This window comes from Filicampus tigris, chromosome 16, assembly GCF_054856515.1.
Source record: "Filicampus tigris isolate MCC_2025a chromosome 16, RoL_Ftig_1.0, whole genome shotgun sequence".
NCBI lineage: Eukaryota > Metazoa > Chordata > Actinopteri > Syngnathiformes > Syngnathidae > Filicampus > Filicampus tigris.
The window spans coordinates 13,654,406-13,669,457 of record NC_141232.1 but is presented as its reverse complement, the minus strand read 5'-3'; the positions used below and the strand labels follow the sequence as shown (position 1 = coordinate 13,669,457).

At 40.1% G+C, this 15,052-nt stretch overlaps 1 protein-coding gene across 6 annotated transcripts in view; it reads left to right on the top strand.

Moving 5' to 3' along the window:
* Positions 1-1,816: 1,816 nt before the first annotated feature.
* The window catches only part of plppr2a (phospholipid phosphatase related 2a), a 35,907-nt gene continuing 22,671 nt past the window's right edge, over positions 1,817-15,052 (top strand). For 2 of the 6 annotated variants that reach the window (XM_086056309.1, XM_086056304.1), the window contains exons 1-2: positions 1,818-2,270; positions 7,192-7,312. In XM_086056309.1, coding sequence (XP_085912435.1) covers positions 7,244-7,312 — 69 coding nt within the window. In that variant the 5' untranslated portion in view covers positions 1,818-2,270; positions 7,192-7,243. Of the gene's footprint in view, positions 2,271-7,191; positions 7,313-15,052 lie in introns of all 6 variants that reach the window. The other 4 variants (XM_086056307.1, XM_086056305.1, XM_086056306.1 and 1 more) reach the window with 3 other exon arrangements.

Below are 15,052 nucleotides of genomic sequence, written 5' to 3'. Positions count from 1 at the left end.
GAAAAAAAACTCATTACAGCATAATTGGCCGGTTAACAAAAAAAAAAAAAAAATGGTGTATTTATTTAATGAAGTTATGTTTCTTCCTTCATTTGCCAGAAGTGGTTTGACATTATTCAACGATATAACCCCGTTAATACAATTGATACTGTCTCTATGAAGTGAAAGCAGCTGCAGGTCTCAAATTGTTTCATTTTTATTTCAAGATTGCCTCATAAAAGTGACATTGACTTAATAGTTGTCTATATTGTTGAATGCTGACTATACATTCAAATTTTCTTTCCACACAATAAATGCTATTGTTTACATATATACAATTGCGTCACAACAATCTGGTTTACATTGTTTATTTTATGAAGTCCATTAGGACATTTAGGAATGCTATTGTGCTAAACAATAGCCCTGCCACAAATCAGCGCAGTAACGTTGGTGATGGTAAACATGTTGCCGTATAAATGTAAAATGTCCTTCATGTTCTTCATTCCATTGGTGTTCGGTGCTCTTTTTTAATGCACTGTGTTTCATCAAATATAATGTTGGTTGGCTAGTGGCTACTGTCTCTGAGGTCATTGAATATTTATGACAGTAAGGCAGGAGCTACCAACTTAAGAGGAGAGCAGACACACTTGAGGTTAACCTCCTGATTCATTTATTGCACCCTAGGGTGTCACTGAGGAGGAGTTCACCTGGACTACAGATAATGTGGCTATGAAAGACTGCAGCGCTTTATTGGTAAGGAAGATCAAGTAACCTCTTTCCGATCAAAGCTACCCCACAAACTGGGATCAAATGTGACCTGCTATTTTTTGGGTGCCACAGCTGGGGTCGGCTTCAACTCAAAAGGCGCGGCTGATAGATGGATGCTACGGTTGCACTTAAGTTTACATACACTCAACTTGTGTGGGAATGCCATGAATATCTTTAAATGATTTATTTGAACCATTCTTTTTCCTGGGTGGAATAAAAGCAAACATCTCTTTTTTCCAGCAGTGTCCAGTTCATATATATTATATACAGTACAGTATATGTGTATGTAGCCTATATATATATATATATATATATATATATATATATATATATATATATGAGTGTGAACGGTTGTTTGTTTAGATGTGTCTTACGATTGGCTGGCACCGAGTTCAGGTTATACCCCACCCCTTGCCAAAGGTCAGGTGGGTTAGGTTTCAGCTCACCTTCGATCCTGAGGAAAGGCGTCACAGAAAGAAATTGATGGGTAAAGTTTACTTGACTGATAGATTTAGGATTATTTGGCCTTGGTCCACACACGTGCTCATGGCAAAAATTAAGTTTGTAATTTGTATGGAGTAAATAGTACAGCATATGGCAATGAATTCCTTTGATACTGTATTCATCCTCTCTAAGCGCCATCACAAAAACACAACTTCGTGATACATGCACCACTGCGGTCCTTTCCTTTTCTCAGTCGTTCTGATTAGAGATGTTACATGTGCCACTGAAGAGGCAGATCAATGTATCCTTAACCTACATCCAATATGAGCTCGGCTAGAGGCAAGTTGCAGCACAGCCTTACAAAAACAAAATAATCTTTTTTTTTTTCTTTTACAGATCCCCACCTCTTCTCCCGTCTGCAGGATCCCTCCTACTTTGCATTAATGTTTGGGGCAGGTTCACGTCCCCTTGGCTTCTCACGGCATTCACCAAGAGGCAGGGGAAAGAAAGTGAGAGCGATGGGAGGAGGACAGAAAAGGCAGAGTGGGAAAGGATGGACGGTGGAGAACCGGACGGTGGAAGACAAGGGGAGTAGAGAGGGAACACAAGCTCTGAATACAAATGAGCTGACACATATAATGCATTCCCTCCCTCGCTCTCCCTCTCTCTCACTGTTTCACACACACACGCATCTCCACTCTTACTCCTTCACAGACATGCTTTCCTTCTCTCTCCATCTCTCTGTGCTCTGTAGTTGCGTCAGACCAAGTATTGCACAGGAGGTTATTTCAACCACTTAAGTCATTAGTCATCGCTGGTGTTTGGGACGAGCTTATTAAAAGGATGGCGAGTGCGTGGACCGTGTGAGTGCGAACGTGCAAGGTTTTGGAGGCTTCCGCGCGCCTCCTTCTCATCATCTGGCTCTCTGAGCAGCGGCGGACTAGGAGAGGGCAAGAAGCAGAGGACGTGGCGAGCGATTTGTCACAGCGTTTTGACATCATCAACATCTGATCAGACATGGTCACCGCATAGGAATCTGGCGCCACGGCAACCGTCAGCCCAGCAACGAGGTACCCGAGGTAAGTAGGGAAAGAGGAGGGAGGAAGGGGGATAAACGCATGGATGGATGACAGGATTCCCTCTTTCATGAGAGGTAGATCTTAACAGCCATCATGCCTCTGGTGCTGGAGAGGCAGAAGCATGCGCTTTGGAAAGCTCTATTTTGCATATTCAACACTTCGAGTAAGTAGAGGATTTGTTTGTTGCGGGGTTCTTCCTATGATTCTTGAGTGTGCCTGTGGGTGTGTATGGTGTGATGGGAGGAGTGTCGCTGTGCTATCCAGCATTTTGCAGTGGTACTCCCCAAACAATGCCCAATTGTGCAGCACAGTGCTAAACCTATTTAGGGCATTACACTTTTCTTTGAGTAGTATAAAGGTGAAGTTAGAGGAATTGCTTGCTCACTTTAGGTGCATCGCTTATGCTTGTGTACATGTGAGTGCATATACAGTGACTGTCCAAAATATTTTGAGCACTTGACCAGTCTGATATCCAGCAGAAAATGTGTCTCAGGTATCATTTGACTCATCAGGTGACCGGAATATTAGAAACATGAGGCAGCGCAGTTCTATATCGGTAAAAATGACATCCATAACGACAACAACATTGTTAAACTAACACTTCTCTGACAGTTCATATAAAACTGAGCATTATCTTTACAAAGGCCTTTTTTTTTTCAGATCTCATGGTGATAAAGTTGTGACCTTATTATTATTATTATTATTTACAGAAACACTAAAATGTAAAGAGGCATTCTGCAGGTAAGGGGTCACATGCTCCTCTCCACTCTCTTGAATATTTAGGTTGTGGCATTGCTTGGTATGAGGTGCACTGAAACAGAAGAATGACTGACTGACAGACAGTTGGCACTTTAATGCTGCATCACTGCACCCCCTCTCATGTTACTGTTGTTCGGATTTAGCATGTATGCTTGAAATGGGATGCGAAATGTATGGCAAGGTTGAAAGAGCAAGAAAATCAAGCATGAAGTGTGTTGTGCCAAATTTATGCATGTGTCTGGGCAGTATTTGCTAAAATGACTTAGGTATGTACTGTACGTAACCTGGGGCATGGTGATGGGACTGCAGAGCCAGAAGAGAGGGCATATGGTCGCCCTCATCGCTATGCTCTGACTGAAGTCCTTGGAGCAGCATGGGAGACTAATTTCGGACTCCTGCCCTCCATAATGTGTGTGTGTGTGTGTGTATGCTAGAATCAACTATCCCCTCTGTGGTTTGCTTTGCTCCATTCAAAACACAATTTTAGTTTTGTTAGTGAGACTGGCTCTCTCCTATCTAGTTGCATCCAGCAACTTTGTCTCTGTTGACAGGTTAGTTGGATTTTCTCTGATTGATACACCCACAATCAGATTAGGCTTCCCTTTCACTTTGCCTGCTATTATTATCAGATTAAAACCATCTGGACCGCTTTTCTTTAAACGCGCACACGTTCGGGAAATCTGTGTCAAGGGTCCCATGGACAGATACATTCAGGCAAGTCATATATGATCAGATACCCTGCAATGAACATGAGTAGTCAGCCTTAAACTGTATGTAAAATGCCCACTGCGTTGGATAACTGCAATCAATGGTTCACAATGTCAAAATACTCAAAATACTATAGGCACTATAGGTCAATTTGAACTATCGGCAAATATTGCCTTTCATATACTGTACGGTGAATTACATTGACATTGTTGTGAGTGTAAATCTGCAAATATACGTTTCCAACACAAATCAAGAAATTTAACTGAAATGCTGAAACAAATAATAAACAAATAAAATGTCTGGAAAATGAACCAAAGAAAATAGAAATTAGTTACAGCTCCCAATATTATTGCAAACGAATAAAGATTCAAAACACACCAATGAAGATACGCTCCTAAAATGTTGCCATTCACTTGGTTTAATGTGAATGAAACCAAAGAAAATAATCTAGTGGCCATAAACAAATAATTTACACGACATGGACAGCCGAAATAAATTCCGTCCCTGCCGCATTAATGTAGAGGAGCAACAATCAACGTTAGGTGACTCTCCAGTCTGCAAATACCCAACAACACAAAACATTTGCGTTATAATACAATATTATTTCACAATAATAATAATTGTGCACGGTAACGCAATGTTATTTCAGGAGTAGAATGAAAGACTTCCACTTCTGGATCGTAGCTTTAAGTGTACGGTGTTGCTGGCGTGAGCATGAATGACGGTTTGGAGCGATTTTTATGCTCTAGAAATGTCCCAGACAAGGACATACTTTGCATGCAAAGGGATAAGGTATGTACTAAATGTTAACAATTAGTTAACAAAACAAAATTGCGATCCACCTTTTTCCTCGTCAGTGGCCTCCTGTGGCATAATCCATGATATTACATGTGTTGAACTACTCAAGGGCAGACTATGCCTGTGAATACAATGTTGCTGCAGGGAAAGCACATAAAAAAAAGGACTCTACAGTGTTGTGCAGGCAGTTCATAAAGGTGGTCTTTTATAACCCAACACAACATGTCAGTCGGTACTTGACCCGGTTAGGGATGATTACAGGGACGGACAAAAACCCACTTCCGCACCTGCTTAGTCCGTATTTTTTTTAAAAAAACTTCTTGTCTGCCGTCCCCAAAACGGGCGTCCGTCTTGAACGGATGGACGGACCATTCTGTCCCTGGGACGGAATGCCCATCTCTGGATTTATGTGAATGCATTTATCCAAACAGATGGCCAAAATTGTTGCCGTGATAATCTTGAGGTTTCATTCTAGCCTGCACAGACAACGTCTGCCTGATGCAACGCCTCTTTCTTGTTTCACAGTCGCCATAGAGCTGGTGTTGTGTTTTTCAATGCTTCTGTAAACTTTGAAATGATGTGAGTGGCAAAAAAAATAAAAGAAAAGAAAAAGAAAGAGGCGGTGGTCGACTGGTTAGCACGTCGGCCTCACAGTACAGAGGTCGTGGGTTCGATCCCGGCTCCAGCTTCCCTGTGTGGAGTTTGCATGTTCTCCCCGTGCCTGCGTGGGTTTTCTCCGGGTACTCCGGTTTCCTCCCACATTCCAAAAACATGCATGGTAGGTTGATTGGACTCTCTAAATTGCCCCTAGGTGTGATTGTGAGTGCGGTTGTTTGTTTGTTTGTCTCTGTGTGCCCTGCAATTGGCTGGCAACCAATTCAGGGTGTCCCCCGCCTACTGCCCGAAGACAGCTGGGATAGGCTCCAGCACGCCCCGCGACCCTTGTGAGGATAAGTGGTATCGATAATGGATGGATGGATGAAAAAAGAAAGAAAGACATTAAACAGGTTTGCCTTATCAGTCCAAACAGCATTCTCTCCAAAGCTTTGCCAGAATGTATTATGGCATATTGCAGTCTCATCAGTTTCAGATAAATTCAGTGACTATTTTGGGAATTTTTTTCTTTGTCCATATGTGTTTTTGAGCCTGGATGTACAAATTTGACCTAGTGTGGAATCATTTCAGTGTACAATAATTCAAATAAATAGTCATCAAAGCTCAAAATTAACAAGGCATTCATGTCCATGATAAGTACAGGACAGTGGAGTTATGATAGCGCTACATTTGTCCAAATATGGGGCACATTCTTTTGAACCATATTCATTCTGGAAAAGTACCTTACAGGCAAAACAAAACTGAGAATGGTTGAAAAGAAAATCACATGATGTGTAGGACAGCCCAGATGTTCACCAGGGAACCAGCTGGGAATATATAAAGCTGTTATTATTCCAATTATATCATCCCTGGCAAGGTGTCCCACGACTCAGTCCTCTTTTTAAAGATGATCAAAGCTTCTCCTACTAATCTCTGGACACCCGAGCAGCTTTTCCCAAAACACAATTGCTGCCACCAACACATCCATGTAGTTTGGTCCAAATTGCAAGAGAGATGTTCTTTGTGTCGCCTCCCACAGCAAGAGGAGGCGGAAATCCAACATTTCATTCACCATAACAAAACAGTTCAATTTAAAAAAAAATTCTCTTGTTTCTCTCTTGGAGATGAAGTTGTCATTGTGATGGAAGTGATTGAAATGGATGGAAGTGATTCCCTTATATTTTTTGTTGGGTTTCTGCTTGCTCACCTGCAATCTTGTCCATTTACACACGCAGACAGGCTATGCACATGCACACTGATTCCAAATGATCTCTCTTAAAGCAGTCTTGGTTTGCACATAACATTGTTCTGAGGACTGCTAAAAGCTTGGCGTCATGCCTTATTCATCCCTGAGGCTTTCTTTCCACTCGTGAAAGGATAGCATTCAAAAGCAGAAAGTTCTCCTGCACAGAACCACTCACCTCTGCTTGAGACTTTATTCTATACTACATGTGCTTAAAAGTTATGACACAAGAACTTTGTATATCAATAAGTACAGTAACTTGCATATTCATTGATCCTCACTTTGTCACATATAAACACCTAAGTAGCTTTAGATTCTCACACAAATTTACAGTGTCTGTTCTTTTGTGAAAGAATACTCCATTCCGGAAGTTGTCAATTTCCTCCTTTTGATGACACTATTGCTTACCTGTTCAACTAGAAAGATATATGCACCCTAAGCGCCAGTATAATATGTGTATCCCTTTGCCATTCCACCTGGCAGTTTTACCTGAACGAAAGGTGCACCAAAGTAAATTTGAACCATTTGGAGTATCGGCATAGTTTTGGTCTCTTTTTGAAGATGATACTTTGAATTTTTCTCCACAACTATCAAAATCTTTTTAAGTGCTACTGGCACTGAATTATGGACGTTTGAATACATAGAAGGCCGTGGGTCGTCCGTGGGTCGGCCTTCTTTTACGCTAAAATGGAATACTACTTTGATCATGCATACCTGTATGTGCTCTGAAGCTCATAAATCCTACATTTGTTTCCACTAAATCTCACCAATTGCACCCCAGATTAATCGCTGGACTAACTTCATGCTCTTTACTTCCAGACCAGGAGGTTGAAAGCTGAGGCAAGGGAGGCTGAAACAACCACGCAGTGGCATGGCAGTGGAGAAGAAGCCAGGTGTGAAGAGCAGCAGCTCCATTGTCCCTTGTTTCCTGTTTGTAGAGGTAAGAAAGTCTTGAATATGCAGTACATGTTTATTTCTTCAAAATATGAACTAGCCAGTGTTGCTTTTTGATTATATCTGTGTGCTATTTTCTCTGAGCTTGCCAGTCACCTGTAAGCCTCTATGGAATTACTTGTGCTATCACTTGAGAAAAACGCTTTTTGCGTTAAGAATTGATTCTCTATCTGCAATCTCAGTGTTACATCAATATTTGAAGATGGACTTTGGAGTTTGGGACAGCCGAGCAAACATGCTCTCTGACGATTCCACTTGTGTCTCACGTCCCGCCTTGTTGCAACCCCAGAGGTTGCTGAGGTGTTCTTAAGTGGCTACAGTTGTCTTGTAGCATGTTGAGTGTTTGTGAACTGCATGATTCGTGGAGGTAGTTGTTGATGTCGCAGTGCAAGGTAAATGATTTTCAGCAGCTGTGCTGTGCTTTGGAGTATATATATATATATATATATATATATATATATATATATATATACATATAAAATTAATTTAACAATTTATCTTATTTTTGTAATCTTTGTTTTTTTCTCCAAACTGCATCTGAACCTCCTGTCGTTGACGCACATACACAGTAGTGGTAATCTGGGTCAAGCAGTGACATAACGAAAAAAAAAAAAAAAAAAGTGCATCTTTGTCGTCGATATCCGACAAAAAGTGTCCCATGATCATGGCCATCTGTTTTTGAGCTTTTACTAAAATTACTAAAGAAGAATGTGATGCGAAACTTGAAAGACAGAACTTGCCCTTCATGGCACCACGACAGCATCTAAAGACGAAGTACTCGGTGGCTGATTCCAGTACATAGGTTTTAGTTCCATTTTAAAGTGCACTAAACATTTACAGCTAAAAATATTATGCAAAAGCCAGAGTATAGCCTTCATTTTAATTTGTGCTATGATGCTATCATATATAAACATTGTAAAACAAGCCAGGAATGCTGATACAAGCTAAAAGAGTCACATAAAGAACTTAAGTAATTTTGGTTACAATTAAGACAACCATGGAAAATGGAGTGAAAGGTTGTTTTTTTTCCTCCAGATTTTAAGGGAATAGCCCTCTGTGTGGATATTGCAGTCACAGCAAGGCAGCTAACAATGTCAAATCGGTTAATTGTAACTGCCCTCACCATTTAGAAAAAAATAACTTTCAATGTTCAGCAATTGCATCGGAACAAGAACACAATCCTGTTTGAATGTTAACCCATCCAATACGCTTCATGCAACAATGTTTTTCACACACTCAGTTGAAATCACTTTTCCTAGTGACTTGCCATAAGGAGATTACAGTCTGTTTGTTGCATGTGGCACTTTTGATCTAGTGACCAACCAACCAACCAACCAACCAACCAACCAACCAAAAATGCAAGACCTCTAAATGAGCCTAACCGAGGATCACTACATTAAAATCAACCCAAACAAACCTCTGTAACTTGCACTACAATAGACAACAATTTGCCCATCAAAATTGTACATTGTTTTCATTTTCAGAATAAGGTTGCCTGTTGCACCCAAAAAAATCAGAATAGGCATACATTTTACATTTTATTTTTTTTAATGGTAACAGCCCAATCAAACTTCAGTTAAAGAGCCTGTTTAAAAAAAACAAAAAAAAAAACAAACAAACAAAAAAAACAGGTTATAAACTTGACGATCCCAACATGGGTCTACAAACAGGCTAAATACACCAGTCACTCTTGCACTACGCGGCACTGTACACTATACATACTGTATATTAAAAGCAATCAGAATACTGTACATATTTTTGAGAGAAAAGCTACATTGTAACATAAAAAAAATAATGCTCACTTGTTATACAGAAAATTTTGAATGACATCCCCCAGATTGTAACATTGCACAAAGTGAGTGGATGCATTTAAACTGCCCTTTACCTGAAAACCTCCACTCTCAAGGGAGGGACTGAGATGCAATAGCACCACTGATCTACCGCACCCTTGTGAGCACATGAAACACTGGTCCCCCTGGCTATAATACACTCCGAACGCTCTCTATTAGACCACTCTGCCATGTGCCTCCCACTCATAATCTCTCAGCCCTCAGGTCTGAGTCAATTCCCTTGGCTATGTATGAGTGTGCCTGTGTGTGTCTGTGTGTTTGGCGAGAGTATATTAAAGACTATTTCCATCTGCTATTACTGAGATGGAGACATCTCGGAAGAAATTGACATTGAAGGGGGAACACAGTCCTAAATCCTAGATTTGAATTTTATGTTTGAAGAGTAAACTTATTTGAGTGATGAAAGAGAATTTGGATTTATTTAATTTTTATTTTTTTATTTTTTTACTCTTAGACACCGCAACCAAACCTACACTTACAGAATGTGATGAAAAACTCCCTTTGCCCAGTCCTGCATATGGTCATGTCATATTTACAAATAAGCCCCCCCCCCAAAAAAAAAATACCTGAAACATCTCCTCAAGATGCTGACCACCTCTGCTAAAATCAACTACAGCTTTAGTTATAAAGATCATTCGATTCCACCCCTGAAATGAAATTATTCATAAATCTACTATAATGAGTATTTTGTTCAGTTTTCTGTGTTTTCTGAGAAAAATAAAAGAAAAAATAACTTAGGGCATTCTTTTAGGAAGGTGACAATATGCTGAAATGTCAAAGATGTCAAATTTATTTTCACCACAATAAATGTACATTGAAAATTGTGTGAAAGTAGAAAATGAACATTGTTTTTTGTATTCAGTATGTGATGCGAATATAGTATACAGTTAGCTCAATAACTGTTTTAATTCTATTCTATTCTATTCTATTCTATTCTATTCACGTCTGTTGACAAGTAATGATTACACACTGGCAGTTGAACTGATAGGTGCACAATTGCCACACGAAGCAGTAAAGACAAAATGCAGAACCTAAATATCCCTAATCAATTTCATTTGAATTGAGAAAATAGAAAATAGTTTTCATGGGATGCGAGAATGCTTCTCTGAATGTTATATAACCTCCTCTTTCAATGGCAGCATCATATTGAGCATAATAATGCTCAATGAAGTAGGTATGCTTATAATAAACATTGAAAAACACATCACATGGCTTGGTTTTTACACACCTTTGACCACAATATACAGTATGAAAGCTTTCGAACTCTGCTTATTTCCACCAGTATCGATTAAGCATGCGTTCCGTCAGAAAAAAAACCCCAAAACATTCTGGCACGTGTTCTGCGGGAAAAGCATAATGAAAAAAGTATTATAATGTTTAATATATATAGAGTAAAAATAAAAAGTTGACAACTTGTCGGTGTTGTGTTTTATTCTGTTTGTGAGGTAGCTGACAGTGACAGGGATCCAAACCAAGCCAAAATGAACTGCAATTTTCTTTTGCCCCCACACCTCATCAGCAGTTACCATAGAAACAGATCAGATAGACTCATTCCCTATTTCCATTCTTTTTCTTCGGGAATCCTTTCATTCGCTGTGCCCTAATCACAAGTCACAACCTTTCCCATCAGCGCTACCCACTCAGCCATCTTGTTCTGCTCGTCGCATCCAGTTTATCCCCTTCCACTCTTCTCCCTCTTTCTTTGCTTATCTTCAGTGTCATCAACGGGGATTTGGGATGCTTGGGAAAATAGACAGCAGAACAAATACTTGTTCAGCTATCAAGGTAATATTATATGTATTTTTCAGAAAAATGTGCCTTGTAAGTCATACAAAAACTACCCAAAATCTTGATGGACTATAGAATTTTAGATGGCTGCCTGATGTGAGAAAGAGCGACGCACGTCAATTTCTTTGCTGCTCAATATAATATTCTTAATATTAAAAGAAGAACATGTACACGGGAAAGTGAGCTGTGTTTAATTTTTAAGGCAATCGCTTATCTCTGACAATACCAGACACTAGCCATCTGAAACATTTCAGATTGTTGGTTGCATGAATTAAATGACCTATGAACCAATTCAATGGTCTCTGCCGTCAAGGAAAACACAGATGAAAGACTTTATTTCAAACATTATTTCTTTTTCAAGTCCTCTTGTGTGCTTTCAAGGCAAAGCACAAAGGAGAAAGAAGCATTTGATTGTGACAGGTCTCTGATTCACTGTTTATACAGACAGAGGAGGCTTAACTATGACCTCTGTAAATAGTTCACACAGTCCTCTTCACTGCTTTGTCTATAGTTGGGTATTTTCACAAATGTGACCATACAACAGAACTGTGCAAAACCACACAGATTCCGTTTGTCGAAAAAATAATTGTGGTGAAAAAAAAAAGGCAATCACTTGACATTTCACATAAACAACATGGGAATCGCATCTCTAGTCTTTCATTGATCGACTCTGAAATTCAGGACATACAGTATTAGATGAAGGAGAACAGCTGATATGTACTTTACATGACAACTTTTACATTTGGGCCCTGCAGAAGACAATTACCCGACTTAATCCACCCCTCCATCACAATAGAAACCTTCAATCAGAGATGGGCAGATGAGAAGTCTTTTAAAAAGGACGGACTAAGCAAGGACGGAAGTGGGTTTTTGTCGGTACCTCTAATCGTCCTTAACCGGATCAAGTGCCAACTGAAGTGTTGTGTTCTTTTAAAAAGCAAGACCACTGTTCTCTTCTGCGATAGCACGGAGCCGTCTTTAAGTGCCTGCACGACACTTTTCATGTGTGTTCCCTTCAGTAATATTGCATGTGCATATTCTGCCCTCTAGTGTTTCAACACATGTAATATCATGGATAATACAACCGGAGTCAGGTGGCCATTTCACTGACTGACAGAAAGACGCTCAGCCTGTTTTGTGTGTGTAATCTGGGAGAAGGTATAGCATGTATTGGACGTAGGCAAAAGATGGCTATCAATTTTGTTTTGTTAACATTTATTACATACCTTATCCCTGCATGCAAAGTATGTCCTTATCCGGGACACCTCTGTAAAAATCTCTGCCAGCGCCGACGTACACTTAAACGCCCCGGAAGTGGGAGTCTTTCGTTTCCTCCTAAAATAACCTTGTATTATTTTTTTCAATAAATATTTTATTGTGAAATAACGCAATAAAAAAAAAAAAAGTGGACGTTTTGGATATCGGAATGGGAGGCATCGTGTCCCAATGGTCTGACTTTAACCAGAAACTCTGCCCTTGATTGCTTTTCTTGCCAACTGTCCCTGGCAGATAGGAAATAAGACATTGGAAACAAGAGTGCTGCTGGCAGTGAAGATGCCCATCTGCCCCTTGATGTGGTGTCTGCCTGGGGCCCCTGGTTCTCATCGGGCTTCTTGAGGGAGTTGTGTCATCGAATCGATACCACACTTGGCTCCATCCCCAGTCCAACATGCACACGGAGTGGAAGAACCACGAGATGGAGACTGCTTTGTCATGTATGGTGTCCAGGAACCCTCTTTGTGCTTTGACAAAAACTCCTCCTGCCAATCAGCTCTCCTTCACCAGATACTACTGGAGAAGCTGAGCCTGGACTTGCTCCTCTCTCCAGTGCTCAATACACTGCTACTTGCAATTGCACCCCGCCTTCCAGTTATTAGGAGGACCCACCTGCAAAAGGGTCTTCTAGTGCAGACTATTACATCGACCATCACTAATCTGACCACTTGTTAGAACAGATGGTATTAGTCCCACTTATCCAGTGTCTGCCTGCCTGTGCTCCTCCTTCCAGCCCCTCCACTCACCCAGCAAGTTCATCTTTGGGATGTCCCTTGAGACGGGGGACACTTTGCCACCCTCCTCTCTGCCTGCTGTCCTTCTGCCTGCTGTGTAATTTTCTACTCTACTCCTAGACACACTTGAGCTTGTTAGCCAACCACCCACACCTGCAGTGTCCAGCTGAGGCTCGTTATCTGCCCATTTTATGAGCAGCATCATGTCATTCCTGACTTTGCAGCATTTGATTCCAAATTGACCACCCAATTCTGACCTTGGTAGTTGCTGACCTTCATTCATCGACCTTTATTCTGAAAAACTTGCCCTACCTGCCTTGATTCTGTCTGCCTGCTATCGAAATGTCTGCAAGGCAAATGAGTTTGTAGAGTTTGGAGATTTCTGACTTCATAATATTCATAATCCTGCCACACAGCTGAAAAGTTTTAAAGTTGTTGTTAGTCAGACTCGTCACCAGATCTCAGTCTTGAGGTGTCACGTGAATGCGTCGGGTCCCAATTATTATTACTGTACGGACAGTACATGTCTTCATATATTTCGATGATCCTATACTGTAATCTATTCATGTAGCAATGACACTTGCAGTCATTAGTCTTGAATGGTGCCCTGTGTGACATCCACTGGCAAGTACTACCACACACAACATTTATAGTACAGTACGGATGGATGTTTTTCAAACTATATGCCCATTAATCACAGAAGGATGCCCCTTCAACAGGCCTCTGTTGCCTTCAGTTGCCTTCAGTTGGTAGTGCGGGCAGGTACCCTACTATAATAAAAAATAAAAAAATGTGAATAAATGAATGAATGAATGCATGAATAATTGTTTATTTTTAGAGATCTGTGTCTCAAGTGGCTGGGCATGGTCCCCTATGGTCTGTCCATATTGACAGGTGCTAGTTATGTCGATTTTTGATTTTACCATAGATTTTAGTTTCCGATTGGTTTCTGGGCCATTGGTCCCTCCCGATACTGTGCTCCTGTCAGTCACTTTAGTCTCCAGAAGTGACTAATAGTGGGACAAAAATTCACTAGATTTGTGGCGCCTCCTCATTTTATTTTGTTTAAATAGACACAAGATGGGTTCAAAAACTCGCTAGATATCATCACAAAGTCACTAGGTTGACAACAAGCCCAACATGCCCTCTCTCAGCTCTTGGTTGTCATGGCAACAAAAGTTGTAGTCTTCGTTGGTATGTTGAATACATGCCCCCCCAAAACATACCAAAGTTGTCCTTATTATCAACCTGAGTTGAAACCTGAGTTGAAACAATTTCCTATAATGTTTTATCCACACCATACTGTATTTCAATGGAAGAATTTCTGAGACATTTTATTACGTGGGAATCCTTTTAAACTAAACTTTAAATAATTAAAGTGGGAAAACTCACAGCACCCACTGAATACCAATGTTCTGTAGCCGCTCAGTTTGTAAATAAGCAATGATTTCCTGTCAGCGTTTTATGGGTTTATTAGTTTGTATACTAATGGTGGGCTAAAAATCCCAAAACACTATTGATCCAATAGAAAGTCTTTCCTGTCCTAAAAATAAATGTCATTTTAAATGGATATATACATTGTTGAAATTGTGTTAGTCCAAAGGGAGAGTCCAAAAGGAACTAATCAAGCAAGGGTCAAAACAATCTTTTCCCCAAACAAATACATTAAGAATATAGACGCTAATTTATATTTTATACGTCATTTAAATGTGTGATAGAGACAATTTTTCTGATATTTATTCTTGCCCCAGGTTGTAAAGGAATTTAGACTTAGTTTGTACTTTAATCCTTTCAAGAGTTCAGATATCACAAACACTATCTACTGTGTTGCATGAACCCGGATGTACAGAGGTCAACATCAATTTATTTTGAAAAGTAAGATTTTGTTTCCATTTGTTAGTGAACATAAGTAATATTTTCAGAAGTGTGATGATTTGCCAACTCTCACTTGCTATCAGTAGCCACATTTTTAGAAGTGTTTTGAATTAAAGTGAATGAAACGATGTACTTTTTTTTTTTTAGTTTTCTAACAAATGGTTTGTAATTTAAATTTATGTCATGACTTGAGAGGGGCGGGAA